Source organism: Salmo salar, chromosome 21 (genome assembly GCF_965601325.2).
Source record: "Salmo salar chromosome 21, fSalSal1, whole genome shotgun sequence".
Classification (NCBI taxonomy): domain Eukaryota; kingdom Metazoa; phylum Chordata; class Actinopteri; order Salmoniformes; family Salmonidae; genus Salmo; species Salmo salar.
In genome coordinates this window covers 38,684,974-38,710,481 of record NC_138311.1, presented here as the reverse complement: position 1 = coordinate 38,710,481, position 25,508 = coordinate 38,684,974, and the positions used below count along the sequence as shown (strand labels likewise).

General features: G+C 41.7%; 1 protein-coding gene across 2 annotated transcripts in view; it reads left to right on the top strand.

Moving 5' to 3' along the window:
- Positions 1-581: 581 nt before the first annotated feature.
- Positions 582-25,508, top strand: part of LOC106582292 (zinc finger protein Helios) — a 32,144-nt gene continuing 7,217 nt past the window's right edge. The window contains exons 1-7 of one of the 2 annotated variants that reach the window (XM_014165223.3): positions 608-829; positions 1,949-2,007; positions 5,330-5,376; positions 13,499-13,606; positions 16,201-16,389; positions 17,969-18,136; positions 25,112-25,249. In XM_014165223.3, coding sequence (XP_014020698.2) covers positions 5,343-5,376; positions 13,499-13,606; positions 16,201-16,389; positions 17,969-18,136; positions 25,112-25,249 — 637 coding nt within the window. In that variant the 5' untranslated portion in view covers positions 608-829; positions 1,949-2,007; positions 5,330-5,342. Of the gene's footprint in view, positions 830-1,948; positions 2,008-5,329; positions 5,377-13,498; positions 13,607-16,200; positions 16,390-17,968; positions 18,137-25,111; positions 25,250-25,508 lie in introns of both variants that reach the window. The other variant, XM_014165224.3, reaches the window with a different exon arrangement.

Sequence of the window (25,508 nt, the reverse complement as noted above, 5' to 3'; positions counted from 1 at the left end):
GACAAGTCTCCTCTTTGCCACAGGAGGGAGCAGAAGAGGAGAATAATGAATCTACAGTACAATGCAGAGCTTCTTGCTTATTTCACTTCTGACAAGAAATTATTAGAATAGATAACCAATAAGATATATCATGTATTTGTGTTTGTTTCCATGCTTTTAATGAATTGGAACTCTTAGGCAATGTCCTAAGAGCACATCAAAAATATGTGCAAACAATTGGACTCCCATAATAATAATTATTAGTAGTATTAATAGTAATAATAATTTGTTTATAATATGTGTTCATGTATGTATCTTTTATATTTTTATTCATACTTAATTGCCCATTGCTTAGTAATACAATTAATATTTTTATGACTGCTGTATCTACCGTAGCCTAATTAATAAGCACTATTAGCTTTATTATTATTATGATCCTTTTATCATTTATTTATTATCATCCTATTTTATCCTATTCAATCATTGTTTTCACCATTTACTCAAAATAAAAATGCTTTACTGTTATTTTAAGCTTTTTGTCAATGTGTTAAATACAAAAGCAACAGGCTGTGAAGTACTGTAATCGATTGCCGAGCACCTACAGCACAGACAGCCAGAGTGAGAGATCAGTTTCTCTGTGTTAGACCAGGTTCCCAGAACAGACACTCCGCCGCTCGTCTGCTGTGCTTTCGAAGATGGAGGAAGTATCGGGGGATTAACTGTTGTTGCCTGCGGAACTTCTGTATTACATGACATTGTATTCCAAGCAAGACATTCCAATGGGTGAACATGTGTAGTTCTTACCTCACAGCATAGGTGATGGGATTATTTAATCTCCTGCGATTATAAGGTAACGAAATATAGAAAACAAATAGCGATGATTATATATTTATTTAGCCTACAAGGATGACAGTTTGTCTGCTATGATGATGATCTAAAATATGTCCGTGGATAAACGCTCAACATCCGACCATTGATCCAGATTCCAGACAATGCAGATCGTGCTGCAATCTACACAGCCACGGAATTCAGCGAGACAGGTGCATCTCACTAATAAAAATCAGACGGCTCTGGACTGCACAATGATCGGATACCTGTTGATGCAGCAGTGGGGGCTTCTGCAAAGTCTTTTTATGACATGATTCGAAATGCTTTTAACCCAAACTGCAGTGTCAAGAGAGATAATCTCGTATTTTATGTAATTTAATTAGGCTATAGAGACAGAATGGGCACAGTAGTTGAGGATACGTTCTGTCTGTTGAAATATATTTCTACCTGCATCTGCATGTTAATGACAGGTTACAATGAGACAGCATGGACTATCAGTCTGTCATATCTCTCTTGGACTGCCCACTGACACACTCACTCTTAGACCTCATCCAATACCTTTTGAATAACGATGCTTATCCGATTCCTTAGAATCCCTCGGCCAAAAATAGGCTGCTCCCTACTCCTTTTATTTGGCTAATTCCATAGGAACCGGTGGATCCAGTTATATTCTACGCTTTCTTTCTTTCTTTTTTTCTTTCTTTGTTCCTTTTTTTCTTTCATTTAGTCTAAAAGCAAGTTAAATCTTCCCCGACCTCATTGTTGCTGTAATAAATACAAAATCCAGTAATACACAGTCTATAACTGTTGAAGTGTCCATATTTTGGCTTATCAAGCTGTACTTCATAGAATATTATAGGATACATACTGTACATAAAGGGAAGGTGCGTGCGGGCTGAGGTGAAAAAGTTGACGGGCTAGTTCAGCACAGAGGAAGTAACTACCAACGCTACTTATTGAGGAGTGTGCTGCCATGTTCCTAAACTTTATTCAGTTTGTATGCAGGACAGGACCGTGGTATATTCAACTGAAGTATTTCTTTTTGGTACCCCACTTTTTAAAAAGAGGAGAGTAGACCCTACATTATTAATTGTCTATCAAATACATATTAGACAACTGGGGATTTTAATTTGTATTTTAGAACGAGGTGCGACTTCGACTGACGAAGATCACTGACTTGCACAGGGGAGACACCGAAAGGTAGTATTCAATTGAACATTTTGTCAATTTATCAAGTCTGGTTATCGGAACCATACAAATTATTATGCATTTGAAATTATTAGGCTACCATTCCTACGCGAATACTTTGCATAGTAACTACGTAATACATTTATAATAACTTAACAGCATTCTTTTTACCTAGTCGCAATAGATGAACTTTTAACTTCAAAGGTCCTCATTCTGCTTACTCTTTCTAAGAGATTGATCGATATATTGACAGGGCTACCCATTCGATTGCTCAAGTCATACAATAACAGGTGGCGGCTGATTCTGTCAATATATGGCTTGATTTCGATCATGTAATGAAAAGTCATGTAATGAAATCAACCCATATATTGTTTTAAACTGAAGGGAGATCTTGGGCTGTCAGATAAGCCAACACACGTGCACGACTGAGCGTCTAGAGACAGGTGTCCACAGCGGAGGCGCGGATTGTTGGTGCAAATTCTTATGGGCTTTCCGTTTATTGCTGACGAAGCATTTATAGTCTCAATTGTCAAACGTATAAAAATAAAATATATTGACTGAATGTAATAACTTGTATACTTAGGCTGCTAAGCGCTCTAAAGTTTAGAGTATAAACAACTATTTTGTATTTATTTGAATAGCCTAGTCTACCACATATGACTTTTAATTCAGCATATAGTTTTTACTATTCTTCCATAGAACATACTCTTAAAAAACAGACATATCATCTCTCCTAGTCTTATGTAAAAAAATTATTTGCATTGTAATTGGATTCTCAATTATTGAAGTACCAATTATGAAGGAAAATGTAGCCTAAGTGCATGCCATCTTTTATTGACTTGTTATAAATATGTATTGTGTGATTATTATTGTATGTAGAGAAAAGTGACCATCATACACAAGACATTTGCCAAAATGTTGACATCTGTATGCTAGTTCACAGTAGAAAATATTTCATTTGGTCTGTCCTCAAGATTGGGCCTTAATGTGGTTTTATTTTTACACCTGAAATATGAGTATATTGTCCTCTTGTGAGTCATACAGTGCCCTACAAAAGTATTCATACCCCTTGACTTATTCAGCATTTTGATGTGTTACAGCCATAATTCAAAATGGATTACCTAGAGTTTTTTGTTCTCACCCATCTACAAACAATACTCCACAATCACAAACTGAAAACATGTTTTTAGGAATTTTTGCACATTTATTGAAAATTAAATACAAAAATATTTTATTTATATAACTATTCACATCCCTCAGTCAATACATGTTAGAATCACCTTTGGAAGCGATTACAGCTGTGAGTATTTCAGGGTAAGTCTCTAAGAGCTTTGCATACCTGGATTGTACAGTATTTGCTCATTGCTAGAAAGCTCGACTGAGGGACCATACAGATAATTGTATGTGTTAGATGAGGTAGTCATAAAAAAAAACATGTTAAGCACTATTATTGCACACAGAGTGAGTCCATGCAACTTATTATGTGACTTGTTAAGCATGTTTTTACTCCTGAACTTATTTATGATTGCCATCACAGTTGGATTGGATACATATTGACTCAAGACATTTCAGCTTTTCATTTTTCATACATTTGTAAAAATGTCAAAGAACATTATTTCACTTTAAAATTATGGGCTATTGTATGTAGGCCAGTGACCAAATTTTTTTAATTTAATACATTTTAAATTCAGGCTGTAACATAATAAAATGTCGGAAAAGTCACGGGGTGTGAATACTTTCTGAAGGTACAACTCTTATTTAATGTCAGGTGACCTGACCAGACATAACAAAAACATCTAGGAAAGCAGAGAGAGGAAACTTGGAACTGATAGGTTTATTACCCTGACTGTCCAATTTAGCAGTGACATTTGACTGAAGAAAAAGACATATTCAGTATATCAGAAGTTCAGGATTATTACACACACACACACACACACACACACACACACACACACACACACACACACGCACACGCACACGCACACACACGCACAATGAACATACACTGACACTTACAAAACATTAGGAATACCTTCCTAATAATGAATTGCACCCTATTTTGCCCTTAGAACAGTCTCAATTGATCGGGCATGGACTCTACAAGGTAACGGAAGCGTTCCACAGGGATGCTGGCCCATGTTGACTTCAATGCTTCCCACAGTTGTGTCAAGTTGGCTGGACATCCTTTGGGTGGTGGACCATTCTTGATTCACACGGAAACTGTTGAGTGGGAAAAACCCAGCAGCGTTGCAGTTCTTGACACACTCAAACCAGTGCACCTGGCACATACAACCATACCCCGTTCAAAGGCACTTAAATCTTTTGTCTTGCCCATTCACCCCCTGAATGGCAAACATACACAATCCATCTCAATTGTCTCAAGGCTTAAAAATCTCATCCCCTTCATCTACACTGATTGAAATGGATTTAACAAGTGACATCAATAAAGTATCATAGCTTTCACTTGGATTCACCTGGTCAGTATATGTAATGGAAACAGCAGGTGTTCCTAATGTTTTGTACACTGAGTGTAATTATCTTGTGTATTAAACATCAATAGTATACAATCTCACCTGAACCACAACAGATAATACATGTCTACAAAATGTCACCCTGATCTCAGATATGAGGTTGGCCAGTGGTGGTTTGCACCTTATTACTGTTCTCTCAGACATATTTCATTTGAGTTTAAGGCCTTTTTTCAGAGGGTCTGAAACTACTAGAACTGGAAACATTTGTGTTCTGACTCTATGTACATTTATAACCCATAATATAGTTTTAGCTTGATATATTTGTTACTTCTCTAAGCGCAACTTTCTATGAACCACTGCATTCTATTCAGAGGCTAAAACTTTACAATCCACCAGCACTTCAGCAGCATTTTGGGAAGTTGAACCATAGAGTTTTATGTTGCAGGGATGCTAGATTAAAGTATTTCGGAACCTCGAAAGCCAAAACTAAAACACGTGCATCTTTGTCTTCATATTTAACTCTGTATAATGTTTTGTACATTCTCAAATGTTATCAGTAATACATTTTATTTATTTATTTTCACTCAACTTTCATTGTAATATATTTGTTAAATATTAATCATGCCTGTTTCAAAAGCAATGTATCCTCTAATTCAACATTTCTAAATATTTATAATCATTCATAATGGCTCATTCATTAAATCTATTACAAAGTGTTACCTAAAATAATGTACAAATAAATCACTCCAACCAAACAGCATAATCTGTTTACTCCATTAGGATTTAGAAGAGGTTAGAAGGAGAGTAAGCACTGTGGTACAGCTGGAGTGCTCTAACTTACTGTTTCTTTTTGATACCTACAGCTCTCCCCCAACTATGGAAACAGAGGCAACTGATGTATACTCTGCAAGTAGGTCAACTCTTCAATCACGCTCTAACCAAAATAATATTGACATAGAACTCTTAAAAGTCTTTAAAAGGTTTGTGACATCGTGTTTTAAGTTGTGGATGCTGGATGGGTCTCTTATTCGCCATTTGATGTTTTTTTATATGTTGTTTTATCTTTCTAATCAATTTTCCACATTTTGAGGCCATTTTGTCATCATTTTGGTTATAATCCAACTGGAACTAATATTTAGTCCAGTCTCCTCTTTCATTTTTGGTTGTTTCTGAGAGTTATTGATTCCTAAAGTGGTTTTATGCTAAAGCAATCAGACATTTGAGAATGTCATGATGTTGTGATGTTTTGCACAGCTGAGTTATGGTCAAAGGTATGGGGCAAGGCTGAGGCCACACTATTTTTTTAACAAATACAGTTGACTCTCATACAGATATGGAAGTGTACGCAAGGATAGGTGAACGTGTTCCACGCAGCTGAGATGAGGAAGTCATTCTGCTTTACTAATCCGATAAGAGGAGAGAGACATGAGCTGCATGTGTTCTGATCCTGTAAAAGGGCCAACTACTTCTTGGCTCCCCTAGAGATGTCTTATTAGTAGGGTGGTGCTGTACCAGGCACAGTGGTACTTCCCTCCTCTTTCTCCCCTCCACAGATTCCCTCTGATAGAACACACTGATCATCTGGAGTTTGACAACTCCTTGTTGCAGGTGTTGAAAATAGTTTTGGGATGAGTGGAACAAAATATGGTATAATGAGTATATAGTGTGAAGGAAAAAGTAGGATGGAGTAGGATATAGCCATTGTAGTGCCCTCTGTTTCAATTCATGTTTGAAGCATACTGCCATATCTCCTCTAAATTGTTAAAGGCAAGCTGATGAATGAGACCTCTGTCTCTTACAGTGTGGAGGAATGGTCTGGAGGTTGATGGTTTGACTGGAAAAACCAGATCCTTGTTCCTGCCTGTGTGGAAATAGGGAAATAATCCTGCACAGTTCCAAACCCTTTGTTCAAAGTTTATGTCATTCCAGTATCTGTGGCTTATTGAAGTGCTCCCCACTTGTAAAGTACAGTATATATTTAACCAGCCAACCAGATGTTGATGATCATTTGATGCAACACGTTCTCAACTCACTTCATAAAACGGCCTACAGAAGCCAACATGTTTATCATGTCTTGTTCTCTCTTTGCCATTTTCATAAATTGTATTTTCCTTTTGGCCACGCTGCCTACACATGGAAAAATCTATATCTGATGCGTTACACACATCATCTTCCTCTAGTTACCTCCCCTGTCTATACAAGTAATCTGGGTCTTGGCCCTGATGCACAGAAATGTTGTGGCGGTTCATACAGTATTGAGTCAACTAATGTATGGTGCCAGTCAAAGCTCTGATTTTGACACAGCAAACTGTGCGTGTGTGTGTGTTTTTTATGTGTTGTCTGCCCCAGTCACTCCTCAATCTGGCCCACGGGTTCACTTTGGGAGCAGTGAGCTGCAATTTTAAGGATTGTATGAGGAATAGTGGATGATGAACAAGTTTGAGCTAAATACCATTAAGGTTTTCACTAATAATTACAAGGACATGAAACATAGGACCATCAACATTCCGATGCTACTAGTACACATCATCTTTGAGCCACTGTACTGTGACTTTACCTAACCTGATCGACCATACAGAGTCGTCAAGGCATCAACACCTAGCACAGTAATGGAAAAGCCTGTCGTATCCAGTCATAGAGCGACTCCTGTCTCTACGACAGACAGCACTGCCAAGGGATAGCCGCCCGTCGGTCACCTGAGATTTCCTTCAACTTCAGCGTGGCTTGCAACCTGAGACCAGACCCAGGGATTGTGTCATCATGGTCATGGACCGCGACTCCCAGAGTGCCTCACTCAGCAGCAGCCAATCACAACAATGGAACATTAGTCTACCACATATAATACTAGCATTTTGTTTTTGTCTCCATGGGGGAAGCATGAAGATTAAAGATTAACTGTTGGACTGAGGTGGCCATTGTCTCGATGACATCTCCGGTACTTTCCTGTCAAATGTGCTAGCTGGTAAAGTGTTGTTTTTGCTGTGGTCTGGCTCCTGTGGGATTTGACACCTGGGTCAGTGGAGGTGCTGTGGTGTTGCTTCTGTTTTGGCTGAGAGGCTCCCCTGGGTTCAGGCTGTAGAAGGGATTGGACAGCTCTACCTTTGAGTGGACAGGACAGCAATCTTATAGCCTTGCCTGTGTGTTAGGGTGGGTGCTGAGAGGATGCAATCTGATCTCATCTGTATGGATTGGACATGAGGCTGACAGATGCAGTAGACACTAGCAACACATGTTCCATCCTGCACTCCTGTGTTGGCCTGGTTAGCTCCTAAACGTAAGTGATGGGCCTGGTTGGGACTTGGATGGCGGACCACCCAGAGAAAATATCTTTCCTACTGGAAGTGTTGTTGGGGAACTAGCAGCGGGTTGCAAAGATCGGTATGGCACTGTGTTAGATTAGGGACTTACACAGCAAATGGGCCAGTGTTACCTAGTGTTGATTTTTCAGTGTAACATTTATAGTGTTTATTCAGGTGTTACATTAACTCTGTTGGTGTTAAATTAACACTCAGTGAGTGGTCTAAAATAACCCCAGTGTTGGTGTTAATAACCAGAGTTGAGTGTGAGAGTGTGATTGTGTCAGTTTTACTCTGTGGAAAGTACAACATTCCCATCAAAATCCTACAGAGGTGGCATCACAGGTCCCAGAGTGTTGTGGCAAAAATAAATCTGTTGTAAAAAGTTTTTTTTATGGGCTACGATGGGACCAGAGTTTTTCTAAGCAGATCACATGGCTTAAAAAACTGCTGGAAAACCTCCTGTCCTTGGGCAGGAGGAAAAGCCAGTCAAACTGCAGCAACCTTGTACTTGTTCATATTAACTCTATTTTAAAGAATGTTAGAATATAAACCAAATTTGATCGCGTTCACATTTTCTCACAAACAAATGGCCTATAAATGCACAATGTTACCGGTTCGTTTAGCCTGGCAAGTGGCACGGGGCGCATAGTAGGCTAGACTATGCAGATGCTGTTGTTAGTAACCTAAAAATAGTATTGTTTCAATACAATACAGCATGTCTGATTGCTAATATTTATGTGTATAGGCTGCTATATTTATGTGTGAGCTTTTGCTTGTGTCTGTCAAGAGTGATGTGTTATCACTCTTGCTAAATAAATTCCCGGAGGAAAGTCATGCTCGCCTTGAGCTTTGTGCGTTGTGCCTGGCCTGCGTGTCCTGCGATTTCTGTGAATATGATTGGTCAAGAACCACAAATAGCCTGCAGCAGCACTCCAATGTGAATGACAGAGAAATTGTGTGTGAGTTGACAAATCATGAGGCAAATTGGGAAAAAAACGGAACTTTTCCCGTCTTTTTTACGTTTTGCATTGATATATTTTATTAGACTAAATAAAAAAGGATTGGAAAGTGCTGTGGAAAATGCCACCTCGCCACAAGTTTAAAACCATGCCCATCATTATAATATTTCCCAGCATGCTCTCCTGCAGGTAGATTTTTTTGGCTGAGTCTCTTCCAGGCATAAACTCAAAACGGATGTCATTCAGTTCTTTCTTCATTGATTGATTGAGATATTAATCTTATGCTACACAAAGATAAATACACATTTTCTAAACTAATCCAATCAGTTAGTTACATTTATAGCACCCGTTGCTGAAATGATTGTTCCAATTTAAATTATTTAGGTAGTCTAATTTACCAAACTGTTTCGAGTGCAGGTTGCAGATGAATAAACATGGGGGTTGTTGCCATCCTAACTCTGGCTGCTTTCCAATAGAAATCACTTATCACTTTGAAGCCAGCATAATTTGGTCTGTTGAAAGTGAGTTTCAGACCACTCTATTAGGGTAAAAAAGGTATCTTAAAAAAGGCCTTAAGAGGTACAGGTGAAGTCGGAAGTTTACATACACCTTAGCCAAATATATTTAAACTCCGTTTTTCACAATTCCTGACATTTAATCCTAGTAAAAATTCCCTTTTTTAGGTCAGTTGGGATCACCACTTATTTTAAGAATGTGAAATGTCGGAATAATAGAAGAGAGAATGATTTATTTCAGCTTTTATTTCTTTCATCATATTCCCACTGGGTCAGAAGTTTACATACACTCAATTAGTATTTGGTAGCATTGCCTTTAAATTGTTTAACTTGGGTCAAATGTTTCGGGTTGCCTTCCACATGCTTCCCACAACAAGTTGGGTGAATTTTGGCCCATTCCTCCTGACAGAACTTGTGTAACTGAGCCATGTTTGTAGGCCTCCTTGCTCGCACACACTTTTTCAGTTCTGCCCACAAATGTTCTGTAGGCTTGAGGTCAAGGATTTGATGGCCACTCCAATACCTTGACTTTGTTCTCCTTAAGCCATTTTCCCACAACTTTGGAAGTATGCTTGGGTCATTGTGCATTTGGAAGACCCGTTTGCAACCAAGCTTTAACTTCTTGACTCATGTCTTGTAATGTTGCTACAATATATCCACATCATTTCCCTCTTCATGATGCCATCTATTTTGTGAAGTGTACCTTGTCCCTCCTGCAGCAAAGCACCCCCACAACATGATGCTGCCACCCCCGAGCTTCACGGTTGGGATGGTGTTCTTTGGCTTGCAAGCCTCCCCCTTTTTCATCCAAACATAACAATGGTCATTATGGCCAAACAATTATATTTTTGTTTCATCAGACCAGAGGAAATGTATCCAAAAAGTACTATCTTTGTCCCCATGTGCATTTGCAAACCGTAGTCTGACTTTTTTATGGCGGTTTTGGAGCAGTGGCTTCTTCCTTGCTGAGCGGCCTTTCATGTTTTGTCAATTTAGGACTCATTTTACTGTGGATATAGATACTTTTGTAACCGTTTCCTCCAGCATCTTCATAAGATCCTTTGCTGTTGTTCTGGGATTGATTGGCACTTTTCGCACCAAAGTACGTTCATCTCTTGGAGACAGAACGCGTCTCCTTCCTGAGCGGTATGACGGCTGCGTGGTCCCATGGTGTTTATACTTGCGTACTATTGTTTGTACAGATGCACGTGGTACCTTCAGGCATTTGGAAATTGCTCCCAAGGATGAACCAGACTTGTGGAGGTCTACAATTCTTTTCTGAGGTCTTGGCTGATTTCTTATGATTTTTCCATTATGTCAAGCAAAGAGGCACTGAGTTTGAATGTAGGCCTTGATATACATCCACAGCTACACCTCCAATTGATTCAAATGATGTCAATTAGCTATCAGAAGCTTCTAAAGCCATTTTCTGGAATTTTACAAGCTGTATAAAGGCACAGTCAACTTAGTGTATGTAAACTTCTGACCCACTGGAATTGTGATACAGTGAATTATAAGTGAAATAATCTGTCGGTAAACAATTGTTGGAAAAATGACTTGTGTCATGCACAAAGTAGATGTCCTAACCGACTTGCCAAAACTATAGTTTGTTAACAAGAAATTTGTGGAGTGGTTGAAAAACGAGTTTCAATGACGCCAACCTAAGTGTATGTAAACTTCTGACTTCAACTGTATGTAATGTTTTTATTGCAAGAAGTTTATAATTACGTTTGAGCAGGAACCCGCTAGGAAATTATGTTGGAGAGGGGTCGTGGAGTACAGTTAGTTAATTTTGGCCACCTGTGAGTAGAAGTGTTGTATCAGTTTAAGTGGTCTATGGTTGTGTTATTTAAAGTAAGAGCATGTCTGCTGGCAGTTCTGAAGTTTTTATAAATGCTTGCATAAGAGCATGTGACATTAGGAGTTGTAAAAAAATACTGTAATGTCCTTAACCCAAGGGCTATGGACCTCTTGGCGTAATGTTTAAAAATCCTATGAGGTGTTGTTGCATAAAACCGTTGGTGCAAACTATTACTGAACCAAAATATAAACGCAACATGCACCGATTTCAACAATTTTACTGAGTTAAAGTTTATATAAGGAAATCAGTCAATTCAAATAAATGCATTTGGTCCTAATCTATAGATTTCACATGACTGGGCAGGGGCACAGCCATGGGTGGGCCTGGGAGGGAATAGGCCCACCCACTGGGGAGCCAGGTCCAGCCAATGAGAATTAACTTTTTCCCACAAAAGGCTTTTATTACAGACAGAAATATTTAGTGTCAACAGCTGTCCGGGTGGCTGGTCTAAGATGATCCCGCAGGTGAATCTGGATGAAGAGGTCCTGGGCTGGCGTGACGTGGTCTGCGGTTGTGAGGCCAGTTGGACGTACTGCCAAATTCTATAAAATGATGTTGGAGGTGGCTTATGGTAGAACAATGTACATTCAATTCTCTGGCAACAGCTCTGGTGGACATTCATGCAGTCAGCATGCTAATTGCACGCTCCCTCAAAACTTAAGACATCTGTGGCATTACGTTTTGCGACAAAACTGCACATTTTAGAGTAGGCCTTTTATTGTCCCCAGCACAAGGTGTACCTGTGTAATGATCATGCTGTTTAATCAGCTTCTTGATATGCCATACATTTAAGGTGAATGGATTGTATTGGCAAATGAGAAATGCTAACTAACAGGGATGTAAACCAATGTGTGCACAAATATAAGCTTTTAGTGCATATGGAACATTTCTGGGATCTTTTATTTTAGCTCATGAAACATGGTACTAACACTTTACATGTTGTGTTTATATTTTTGTTCATTATATATACACTTCCTAGTGTTAAAAATTATATAAGAGGTGTTATTGCATAGCACTGAATGTGATAATTCCCTAAAACTGACAAAGTGTAACAGCATCAGCACTAAGTACAGTGTTATTTTTTTATTATTTATAATTTTACCCCATTTTTATGATATCCAATTGGTAGTTACGACCTTGTTTCATCGCTGCAACTCCCAACGGGCTCGGGACAGGCAAATGTCAAGACATGCATCTTCCGAAACATGACCTGCTAAGCCACACTACTTCTTAAATGTCCCAAACTGTCATTCTGATTCCTATGTAAAACTGCCTGAAACTGTAAAACCGAGTTTTGAACAGCTTTAATTTGAGGGTATTTTTCATCCTTATTGGGTGATCTGTTTAGAAATTACAGCACTTTTTGTTCAAAGTCTCCCCATTTTAGGGCACCAAACGTATTGGGACAAATTCGCTTACTGTGTATTAAAGTAGTAGTATACAGTAGTAGTATATGTGTATTAGAGTAGTAAAAAGTTACATATTTTTCCCCAGTATTTGAATAATCCTGAATGAATCATGAAAAATGATGAGTGAGAAATTTTATGATCAAGCTTTATCAATGTTGAAGCACAAGTAATTTTTCATACTTTGGTCATCATATTTTGATATGGTTTCATCCAAATATCATCACATTTGAGTAAAAACATGATTATGGCTGTTCATGACCTTTAACACAATGCTCACTTAACCCAGAAGTCAGCCTTGCCAATATGTCGGCGGAAACATTATTCAATTGACGAGCATCATCAGCTTGCAGGCACCCGGGCCCGCCACAAGGAGTCAGTAGATGAGCCAAGGAAAACCCACGGACCAAACCCGGATGGTGCATGGCCAGTTGTGTGCTGCTTTATGGTGCTCCTGGTCACTGATCAAACCCCAGGCTGTAGTGGCTCCTCAGCACTTTGATGCAGTGCCTTAGACCGCTGCGCCACTCGGGAGGCCCAACACAGTGTTAATTTAACACTGAAAGTGGATCCATATACACACTGGCCCAGTCTTACGTTTAAAATTGTCAGAGTTGATTCAACATTGGAACATTTGCTGTTTAGGATCCGGAACAGGGTATCATACAAATAGCCGTATTGACACTGGCCTCCTGGCCTAGTTTGCTAAATTATTTCCTCTTAACATAAGTGAAATAAAGCTTAAGATTATCCCCAGGTAATCAGGCGTTTTGTCACAATTTTGGCAAGGTGTGATTGCTTCAACTGACACCTATGAAAAGCAATGTGTGTGTGTGTGTGTGTGTGTGAGTGACTGCATGTGTGTGTGTGACTGCATGTGTGTGTGTGTGATGCTGTTTGTACAGATGGAGTTGTATGCTTATGTGTGCTGTGCAGTGCAATGCAATGAAGAGTGATGTTACCAGCTCTCTTGTTGTCTGTCTGTCTCCCAGGTAACGGAGACTGCTCTCCCAGGAAGACAGAGAACTCTAGAATGTTGGTGGACCTGTCGGCAAACACACCCAATGGACAGCAGTTCCAGCATCCTAATTCACCCACTGGTGAGTGGTTGCTGAACATATACGTACACACAAACACACACACGTATGTATGGACGCAGAGAGGAACACACACACGCACACACACCCAGACTCAAGAGGATTATGTGTGTTAAGAGAAACAGTTTATCTTATCAACTCATGTCTTATCTGAAGGGTCTTGCATAGTTCCCTTCCCCTAAATGAACAGAAACAGGAAGAGCTGAGGGTGCTATTCACCATGTGGTAGCTGACGCAGAAAAGGGAAGCTGTTTCCCGCAGCATCCCCCAGTATTAGTACCCTGGTCCCAGATCTGTTTATGCTGGCTTGCCAACTCCTATGGTCAATAATAGTTAATAGGAGTCTGCAAGACCCCACAAACAGATTTGGGGTTCAGGCTACAGTGTTAGTTAAAGAGGGAGAGAGTCTCAGAGGGAGATCGTTCTCACTGACACAGCCTGTGTCATCCTGACCCGGAAGTTGCCTAACACCACTCCGCTTCGACACCATTGTTGTAACATAACACTCACTGACTGATGCTGAATTTCTCTTGAAATTGACCAGTTGTGTCACTGTACGAAACTACAAAACATGTTTGCTATATGTTTACAATCTAACTATTAGTAAGGTAGAGCATTTTAAATGCTTTTCTCGTTGACTTCAGCTAAATGCCTAGACAGCGCCACTAGCAAACTATGAGGGTAATGTCAATTACAGTATGAGGGTAATGTAAACTATGTGGGTAATGTAAACTATGAGGGTAATGTAAACTACTGTATGAGGGTAATGTAAACTATGAGGTGTTCAAGACACAGCCAGCTATGGGTTGGACAGGCACCCAAGCTCAGATTTGCTTATGATGGCACTTTTCTATTAACTTGGATACCTAGTTTCTCCTCCTTGGTAACATGACCCATGCTTTGGGAGTTTCTTTCTTTATATTTTATTCATCTGAGTTCTATAATTCACTGTTGTCGCAGCAACCATCTCAAGTTCAGCCAGCTGCGACAGCAAAGAGCAGAGCTCATCATTTTATATATCCCATCTCCCATACCCATCGTCTGGGAGGAAAATATGAAAACCAATAGAGCTCGTCTCGATCTGCTAGTTCCTTGTTGCCAGGATACAGTTCTGGATGATAACCTCAATGTCATGCTGTTAGTAAAACAGGGGTTCCTTCAGTTCAGACAGGGATATAGATAGAAGGGGGAATATTGCTAAAGAAAAGACTGCCATGTTGTAGCAGAGATTGTCATGTCATTGCTGACAATAGCAGGAGTCCTGAATTCTATGTGTCCTATGTTGTGAGACAGATGGATGATATCAACCCTATAGCAATCACCACAGTGGATGGACATTGTTGTCATCCCTAATGCAATCACCCCACACACTCCCCTTGTGTTTATGGAGTCTAGGCGCCTAAGGGGACATGGGTATGAGATGGATATAGGTGTGAGAGGTTTGGGGCTATTGCTTTGTCTCCTTGCGTACCCACTCTGTGATCATGGTCAGTCACAAATCACAAACAGCCTTGTCTAAATGTTCTTAAAGGTCCCTGTAGCCTATGTTCAATCTTAAAGGTCCCTGTAACCTATGTTCAATCTTAAAGGTCCCTGTAGCCTATGTTCAATCTTAAAGGTCCCTGTAGCCTATGTTCAATCTTAAAGGTCCCTGTAGCCTACTGTATGTTCAACCTTAAAGGTCCCTGTATTCAAACAAATGCATTGTATGGGAGAGCACAATCTCTGAATCTCTGAATATTATTCTGTGGCTACGTGTGTGTGTGTGTGTGTGTGTGTGTGTGTGTGTGTGTGTGTGTGTGTGTGTGTGTGTGTGTGTGTGTGTGTGTGTGTGTGTGTGTGTGTGTGTGTGTGTGTTGTCAGTCACAGATACTAGGAGTCTTGTGGCAGTAGAAAACCAGCAGAGGCCTTCCTGCCTTTAGTTAGTCAGTCAGTCAGCCAGCCCCCCTCCCCCCTCCCCTCCCCCGCATCCCATCCAGCCAGTCTCTAACCCAGCACCAGTCAAGTGGAAAACCTCAGGGGCTCAGCAACAGCACCTGTTTAGGCTAGGACATTCCCCTCCCCCTCATCCTTCCTCTTTCATCTTCTTCCTCCCTCCCTCCTCTCCTCCCCAGGGACTGACTGGAACTAGACAAGCCTGTTTCTCATCTCTCCCTCCAATAATGTTCAGAGCATGTCCCATCACTACACACAGTCCATTTCTGGGAGTAACCAAGTGTATCTTTACATAACATGTTAACTGTGTGCATTCCTGGAGTTTCAGGTTTAAAAATAGCACTTATAGTTGCTTACAATTAAAATAGTGTAATTGTTAGTCAGATGTGGAGAGTCTCTGTCTCAGGGGGTTTAGCATGAACTTTCCTAATACTGTGAGTATCATTATATCACTTGTTTCTCCAGGGGAAATGACATGCAGATTTTATGAACTTATTCCTATCAATGGAGTTAGTCAAAGAGAAACAGATTAACAAGATGTACAATCCCAACCTTCAGTTCCCACACCTATTGAGAACAAGGATCACACACAAAAATAATCGAATGTAATTGGCCAAAAACCATCAAACAATAACTTGATTGGTCATACCGGTCTCTTCTAGAAAACACAATCAAACAGGAAGATGAGACAGAAGATGAAGGGGACAGGAGGACCACAGCAGAGGACATGGGCCAAAGCGGGGAAGAGGGATCGGGTTTGGAGGAGCCCATGATTGACAGCCCAAACAACCTACAGGATGGGGTCCCCGGGTCAGAAGGGTCATGTGACCCAGGAACTCGGCTGCCCAATGGTAAATGTTTCTCTAAAATTGTTTCCCCATATGTCCCTTCTACAGTATATAGCCCAAACCTCATGTACGTTATATTGAACACCAATGACCCAATACTCTCTGATGTATCTAAGGATTGTCAACGTTTTACCATTAACATCTAGCAAACTGCAAAAACCTGTTAGTTATATATAATAATAAACGGCAGATAATGGATACTTCACGTTGTAGCTCAGTATGTGATATGTCTTTTACAGACTAAAGCAATTGCACGTCACTTATCCTACGATTGAAAAAAATTATAATGCTTGACTCAGAAATTGCTTATTTTTGTGTCATTGGGTGTGGAGGTGAAAAGCTTTGCTATGTTCAAGAAGATAATAGTTGAGCCTTAGAATCATTCTCAGGGAAAACATCCCAGGAATCTTCCTCAACCTGTTCCCTAGCCCTTAACTGACGCTATTGCTGTGCCTCGGTCGTCACAGATTTAGGATCAGATTTTCAAATGTTGGGCTGCAGATCAAGAGCTGATCATCATTATGATAATGATGATGATGATGAGAATGCTGTAGTCTAGTTGTGAACCAGGCAAACTATGTACATAGAGACATACAAACAAACACTCAGCGATGGTAAAGCTGGGCACTAAACGTATACAGCACGTTTAGCAATGCAAGACTATAAGACACAATGTAAGACTCTCTAAACCGTCTTCCGTCTGAAGACACTTTGACAGCAACGCTTAAACATAATACTTTAACTTAAACATATGGTGTGTGTGTGTGTTCATGTGTGTGTGCTTGTCCCTCCTATAACCATACATTGGGTCTGGTTAGGGACGGAAACATTGTTTTTATGTACCTACTGTACTGTGTGGTGATAGAAAGAGAGAAAGCCATAGTAGAGACCCAGAGCGAATAGGAACAGAGCTAACACCTCATCTCACCACACTCTATTTCTGGAGATATAAATATCTCTGTAACTACAGTAAGGTCTAGTTCAAATGTATCAATAGTACACAGTGCACATCAGAAACCACACGGCAATGTTTTTCTCTACACTGAAAATCCTCCTTGAAGTAATATTGGCAACGTTTGCTAGTTTCAGCTAGGGTTTGTTTAATTGAGGCTGAGGATGAGGTTAGCAATTGACGAGGTTAGGGTTTGTTCACCTCCACAGTCCAGCCATTTATAGGTCCTGTGTAGCTGGTAGAGCATGGCACTTGCAACGCCAGGGTTGTGGGTTTGATTCTCGTGGGGGACTGGTACGAAAAAAAAGACAATTATGAAAATATATGCATTCTACTGTAAGTTTCTCTGGATAAGAGTGTCTGCTAAATGACGTACATGTTTTACCATTGCAATGTGTTGATTGTTGTTGGGTAGCTGTGAACCTCAATTTCTGTCTTAAGTTTGTTCGGTCCAATATCCCAGTGAAAGTGTGGCAACTCAAGACTAGGTAGCTGAGTTTCTGTGGTTATTGTGTGTTGCTGATCTGGCTTTATGTTAAAGGGGGACTGTGAGTGATGAGAGCTTGCACTTCCTGTGCCCCTCTCAGCTGATAGGCCGTTCCAGTGTAACACTTCCTGTGCCCCTCTTAGGTGATAGGCCGTTCCAGTGTAACCAGTGTGGTGTGTCGTTCACTCAGAAGGGTAACCTGTTGAGACACATTAAGCTGCACACGGGGGAGAAGCCCTTCAAATGCCCCTTCTGCAGCTACGCCTGCCGCCGTCGTGACGCACTCACAGGCCACCTACGCACACACTCAGGTCAGCCTCTCTGCCGCCTCTGTTCTTCCTTCTTCTTCTTCCTCCTCATCCTCCTCTTCCTCCTCGTCTTTGTGACTCCTTTATTCACCTATTCCCTCTATATTGAGTCATGCTTGCTTTAACTTTTTTTATTCCTGTGGTTACTACTGAGTATTATGTCCTGGTTTCAATAAATTCTCAACTTGTCAAATAGTTGATGCTATAGAACAGGCCTGTCTCGATGTAACTAAAAGCATGATCTCGTCTGACTTGTGTCTAAGTTTGTGTGAGACAGATTAGCAACAGTCCCCACAAATATCATTGTTTCTCACTGTTGGATGGATGCATCTCTCTGAAGCTTTGTTTGCAGACAGACAAGGGCTGTGGTTAGGCACCCAGGACGTGGTGTTCCTTTCATTCCTATAACCTGCTCACGTCTCGTCTCCTCAGAAAGGAACTCTCTGTTCTCTGTAGATATATGGGGAGACTAAAGAAACGCTGTGCTGTGTTGCTCTAACTGTAACTCACTGTCCTAGCTCTGCATCAAAGACCCCTCTCTCTCTGTGGTCTCCACTGCCGTGTCGTTGAGATGCAGGACAGACAACAGTACGTCGCCATCTCTAGTGTTGTCCTCCTAGAAGTACTCACATGCAGCTACCCAGAACAAGAGGGTCTTTCTCTCTCTCTCTCTTGTCTGTCTTTCTCTCAGTCTCTATCATTCTCTTTTGACCTTTTTCTAATTTTCACTTCCTGTTTTTTAGGCTAAATTCATTCTTCACTCTCCTCCAGTCAGTGTAGGCAGCAAATGAAGGTGTAGTAAGTAGTAGGGCTGTGTGAATCCCCTTCACCCCTCAGCCTACCTACTATATGAATCCCCTCTGCCCCTCAGCCTACCTACCATTTGAATCCCCTCTGCCCCTCAGCCTACCTACTATATGAATCCCCTCTGCCCCTCAGCCTACCTACTATATGCATCCCATCTGCCCCTCATCCTACCAACTGTATGCATCCCATCTGCCCCTCAGCCTACCTACTGTATGCATCCCCTCTGCCCTCAACCTACCTACTATATGAATCCCCTCCGCCCCTCAGCCTACCTACTATATGAATCCCCTCCGTCCCCTCAACCTACCTACTATATGAATCCCCTCCGCCCCTCAGCCTACCTACAATATGAATCCCCTCTGCCCCTCAGCCTACCTACTATATGAATCCCCTCTGCCCCTCAGCCTACCTACTATATGAATCCCCTCTGCCCCTCAGCCTACCTACCATTTGAATCCCCTCCGCCCCTCAGCCTACCTACTATATGAATCCCCACTGCCCCTCAGCCTACCTACTATATGAATCCCCTCCGCCCCTCAGCCTACCAACCATTTGAATCCCCTCTGCCCCTCAGCCTACCTACCATTTGAATCCCCTCTGCCCCTCAACCTACCTACTATATGAATCCCCTCCGCCCCTCAGCCTACCTACTGTATGCATCCCCTCTGCCCTCAACCTACCTACTATATGAATCCCCTACGCCCCTCAGCCTACCTACTGTATGCATCCCCTCTGCCCCTCAGCCTACCTACAATACTATATGAATCCCCTCTGGCCCTCAGCCTACCTACTGTGTGAATCCCCCCAGCCCTTAGCCTACCTACTGTATGCATCCCCTCTACCCTCAGCATACCTACTATGTGAATCCCCTCTGCCCCTCAGCCTACCTACTATATGAATCCCCTCCGCCCCTCAGCCTACCTACAATATGAATCCCCTCTGCCCCTCAGCCTACCTACTATATGAATCCCCTCTGCCCCTCAGCCTACCTACTATATGAATCCCCTCTGCCCCTCAGCCTACCTACCATTTGAATCCCCTCTGCCCCTCAGCCTACCTACTATATGAATCCCCTCTGCCCCTCAGCCTACCTACTATATGAATCCCCTCCGCCCCTCAGCCTACCTACCATTTGAATCCCCTCTGCCCCTCAGCCTACCTACTATATGAATCCGATCTGCCCCTCAGCCTACCTACTATATGAATCCCCTCCGCCCCTCAGCCTACCTACTATATGAATCCCCCCGGCCCTCAGCCTACCTACAATACTATATGAATCCCCTCTGCCCCTCAGCCTACCTACTATATGAATCCCCTCTGCCCCTCAGCCGACCTACCATTTGAATCCCCTCTGCCCCTCAGCCTACCGACTATATGAATCCCCTCCGCCCCTCAGCCTACCTACTGTATGCATCCCCTCTGCCCTCAACCTACCTACTATATGAATCCCCTACGCCCCTCAGCCTACCTACTGTATGCATCCCCTCTGCCCTCAACCTACCTACTATATGAATCCTCTACGCCCCTCAGCCTACCTACTGTATGCATCCCCTCTGCCCTCATCCTACCTACTATATGAATCCCCTACGCCCCTCAGCCTACCTACTGTATGCATCCCCTCTGCCCCTCAGCCTACCTACAATACTATATGAATCCCCTCTGGCCCTCAGCCTACCTACTATTTGAATCCCTTCTGCCCCTCAGCCTACCTACTATATGAATCCCCTCTGCCCCTCAGCCTACCTACTATATGAATCCCCTCTGCCCCTCAGCCTACCTACTATATGAATCCCCTCTGCCCCTCAGCCTACCTACTATATGAATCCCCTCCGCCCCTCAGCCTACCTACTATATGAATCCCCCCCAGCCCTCAGCCTACCTACTATATGAATCCCCTCTGGCCCTCAGCCTACCTACTATATGAATCCCCTCTGGCCCTCAGCCTACCTACTGTATGAATCCCCTCTGCACCTCAGCCTACCTACTATATGAATCCCCCCCGGCCTTCAGCCTACCTACTATATGAATCCCCCCGGCCCTCAGCCTACCTATTATATGAATCCCACCCCGGCCCTCAGCCTACCTACTATATGAATCCCCTCTGGCCCTCAGCTTACCTACTGTTTGAATCCCCTCCGCCCCTCAACCTACCTACTACACTACCTGAGCGTTGAATGGAATGTTAGGCAGTCTTCTGTGGCATACGGAGTAGGTTGGAATGACGTCCTCTTACGTACAAGGCTGTAGTTGAAAGGGCTCTTCTCCCTTCTCCTCTCTCTCTCTCTGTCCCTCCCTGCCCCCTGGGAGACCATGACACAATGCCAGGAAACAGGTGAAGAGATTGAGAGGGGAAAGAGACAGAGACAGAGAAGCAGAGAGAGACGGAGAAACAGAGAGAGACAGAGAAACAGAGAGAGAGACAGTGACAATATATTGTACAATCAAAATCAAATCAAATCAAATGTTATTAGTCACATACACATGGTTAGCAGATGTTAATGCGAGTGTAGCGAAATGCTTGTGCTTCTAGTTCAGACAATGCAGTAATATCTTACAAATAATCTAACAAATTCACAACAACTACCTTATACACACAAATGTAAAGGGATGTGTACATATAAATATATGGATGAGCGATAGGCAAGCTGCAGTAGATGTTATAGAATAGAATACAGTATATACATATGAGATGAGTAATGTAGGATATGTAAACATTATTAAAGTGGCGTTTTTTAAAGTGACTAGTGATACCTTTATTAAGTCCATTTATTAAAGTGGCCAGAGATTTGAGTCTGTATGTTGGCAGCAGCCTCTCTATGTTAGTCTCTCGGTCCCAGCTTTGATGCACCTGTACTGACCTCGCTTTCTGGATGATAACGGGGTGAACAGGCAGTGGCTCGGGTGGTTGTTGTCCTTGATGATCTTTTTGGCCTTCGGGTGCTGTAGGTGTCCTGGAGGGCAGGTAGTTTGCCCCCGGTGATGCATTGTGCAGACCACACTACCCTCTGGATAGCTTATTTTCCCCTGTCACAGTGAAGTCACAGATTGGCACTGCATGGATTGTGTTGTACAGTATCTGAACCCATCACAAACACATTGTTGAATGGCAATATGAAATCATTCCTAGAATTGCTGTGCAAATGTGTAGTGTGCATGTGATTGGGTGTTCTTGGAGGTGTTTTAGATGCTACATGGAGAGCTATGGGGTCACTCATTTTTGACATTACATGAGACAATAAAAGGTTTCTGAGACAAGAAACAATAGGTTCCTGTTTGTCACCCAAATAGATGCAGCCGACTGAGTCTAAAGGCTGAGGGCGTTGATGCTATTTGCATGCTCAAGAATAGCTGCTGAAAGCGGGATTTTGGTGATACATCCAACATCTGCAAAAGGCCACGTGGGGGAGGTTTTGTAAATGAGGTGTGTGTGTGTGTTGCCTATTCCAACATGAAAGTGTAACTGCCCATTGCGGCTGGTGGCTGGCGACAGTTCGCAGGTGCTTTGGCCTAGATCATTGGAGCAGACAGACAGTTCAGGGTGTTTTTCCATTACCGTGACATTATATTACTTCCTTTGCAGCTCAGTTGGTAGAACATTGGATTCTTATAATGCCAGGGTCTTGATTCCCAAGACCACCCATACATTAAATGTATGCGCGCGTGACCTTAAAACCTCTCTAGGACATATGGGATGGTAGCGTCCCACCTCGCCAACAGCCAGTGAAATAGCAGAGCGCCAAATTCAAAACAACAAAAATCTCATAATTCAAATTTCTCACACATACAAGTATTATACACAATTTTAAAGATAATCTTCTCGTTAATCCAACCACATTGTCCGATTTCAAAAAGGCTTTATGGCGAAAGCATAGCATTAGATTACGTTAGGACAGTGCCTAGAAAAGAAAAACCACACAGCCATTTTCCCAGCAAGGAGAGGTGTCACAAAAACCAGAAATACAGCTAAAATTAATCACTAACCTTTGATGATCTTCATCAGATGGCACTCATAGGACTTCATGTTACACATTACATGTATGTTTTGCTCGATAAAGTTCATATTTATATCCAAAAAACACATTTTACATTGGCGTGTAATGTTCAGAAATGTTTTGCCTCCAAAACCTCCGGTGAATGAGCACATCAATTTACAGAAATACTCATCATAAACTTTGACAAAAGATACAAGTGTTATGCACAGAATTATAGATAAACTTCTCCTTAATGCAACCGCTGTGTCAGATTTCAAAAAAGCTTTTTGGCGAAAGCAAACTTTGCAATAATCTGAGTACAGCGCTCAGATATCAAAATAAGCCATACAGATACCCGCTATTTTGGAGTCAACAGAAGTCACAAATAACATTATAAATATTCCCTTACCTTTGATGATCTTCATCAGAATGCACTCCCAGGAATCCCAGTTCCACTATAAGTGTTTGTTTTGTTCGATAAAGTTCATATTTATGTCCAAATACCTCCATTTTGTTCACGTGTTTAGTCCAGCACTCCAAATTCACTAAGCGCGTGAGTTTACTACAGACGAAAAGTCAAAATAGTTCCATTACAGTTCGTAGAAACGTGTCAAGCGATGTATAGAATCAATCTTTAGGATGGTTTTATCATAAATCTGCAATAATATTCCAACCGGACAATTCCATTGTCTTTAGAATTGAAAGGAAAGACAGCTCGCTCTCATGGCGCGCGCATGTTTGAGCTCGTGCCAATTTTCCAGACACACGACTGAATCAGCTCTTTTTCTCTTCCCATTCACAGTAGAAGCCTGAAATAAGGTTCTAAAGACTGTTGACGTCTAGTGGAAGCCTTAGGAAGTGCAAAATTACCCCACAGACACTATGTATTAGATAGGGAATCACTTGAAAAACTACAAACCTCAGATTTCCCACTTCCTGGTTGGATTTTTCTCATGTTTTGCCTGCCATATGAGTTCTGTTATACTCACAGACATCATTCAAACAGTTTTAGAAACTTCAGAGTGTTTTCTATCCAAATCCACTAATTATATGCATATTCTAGCTTTTGTGTCTGAGTTGCAGGCCTTTTACTTTGGGCACAATACTGCCCCCCTTTCCTCAAAATGAAGTCACTTTAGATAAAAGTATCTTAGTTATCAGACTGAAACATGTTAGGTCAGGTAGTTTCTACTAACGTTAGTCACCTCTGCTATACATTTTATCACGTGAACTGCTCCTATTTTGGGCCAGAGTCTGGGTCACTGGTGGGTGTTGTCTGGACCGCCAACTCATTGTGAATTCATTCATTAATTCATTCATTAATGAGTAATTCATTCATGAGTGAATGAATGAAGTAGAATTAATAAATTAATGAAGAAAGTTTGGGAGGAAAAATTGAAGGAAGGAAGGAAGGATCAACGGATGGATCTTCTCTGTGGAAAGCTAGGTGAGGTTTTGGCCTGTCTCACCAGCATAAACCCCATCTGAATGGAACTGAAAGCATGAATCACTTCCCACCTCCAGCTGCTGAGGAGAAACACATGCGTTGTTTAGGTCTAACGTTGGAGTTATTTTCCTCCCACTAAGGGATGCAGAACGTATTGACTGTCTCTGTACTAGGCCTACAAGGCCATTGAATTATGCAACATAGTAGTAAACTAGTATTTGGCGCCTGGAAGAGTTGTAACAGTTGTTCCTAGGCGTATGAAAGGGACACATCTGTATTCGAGTGTCTGGTTTGTGTGAGGGATCCTACCAGTTGTGGAGTATAATTACTCCATAGCTCATCATAGCCGTCCTCTTTTTTCTGTCTTCTCCATGGGCTCAGTTTGTTTACTACAACCTCCTACAGCAGTGTTTCTCAACTCCAGACCTCCAGTACCCCCAACAGCACACATTTTTGTTTTAGCCCCGGACCAACTCACCTGAGTTGAATCAGGTGTGCTTGTCTCGGGCTACAACCAAAAGGTGTACTCTTGGGCATACTTGAGGACTGGAGTTGGAAACACTGTCCTAGAAAGTTCACATAGATTCTGTTCTCCACAGGTTCTATGCGTTTACTACAACCTCCTAGAGGGTTCACATACTGTAGATTTGTGTCACCACAAAAATGCTTTGGACCATGCCCACTCTTTCTCTGTCCATCCATCTGTCTATTAAATTAATATTTTGTTATTTTGATATAATTTCTCTCGTTTAGTGGGCAAACCACACAAGTGCAACTACTGTGGGCGAAGCTACAAACAGAGGATTTCATTGGAGGAGCATAAAGAGCGTTGCCATAACTACCTTCAGAGTGTTGCCATGGATCCCACCTCCATCACCGGGCCTTATCCAGGTGAGTGTCAATGTCCTGCTCTGGTACAGAGACCTGCTATATGGTACAGCACTGTTGATGGCATAGATGCGGAAACATCTGCTTTCTGTTTGCCACTTTTCCGCACCTTGCACTTTCTCTTTTTCTAATTGATCATTCAAGCATGAAGTTCAATTGAAGACCAATTTTGTTTCTCTGCCTCCTTATTGTAGAGTAAGTGTGAATACCCTGTGAACTCTACTTAGTTATTTGACATTTATACACCAGCCACCTACTACCT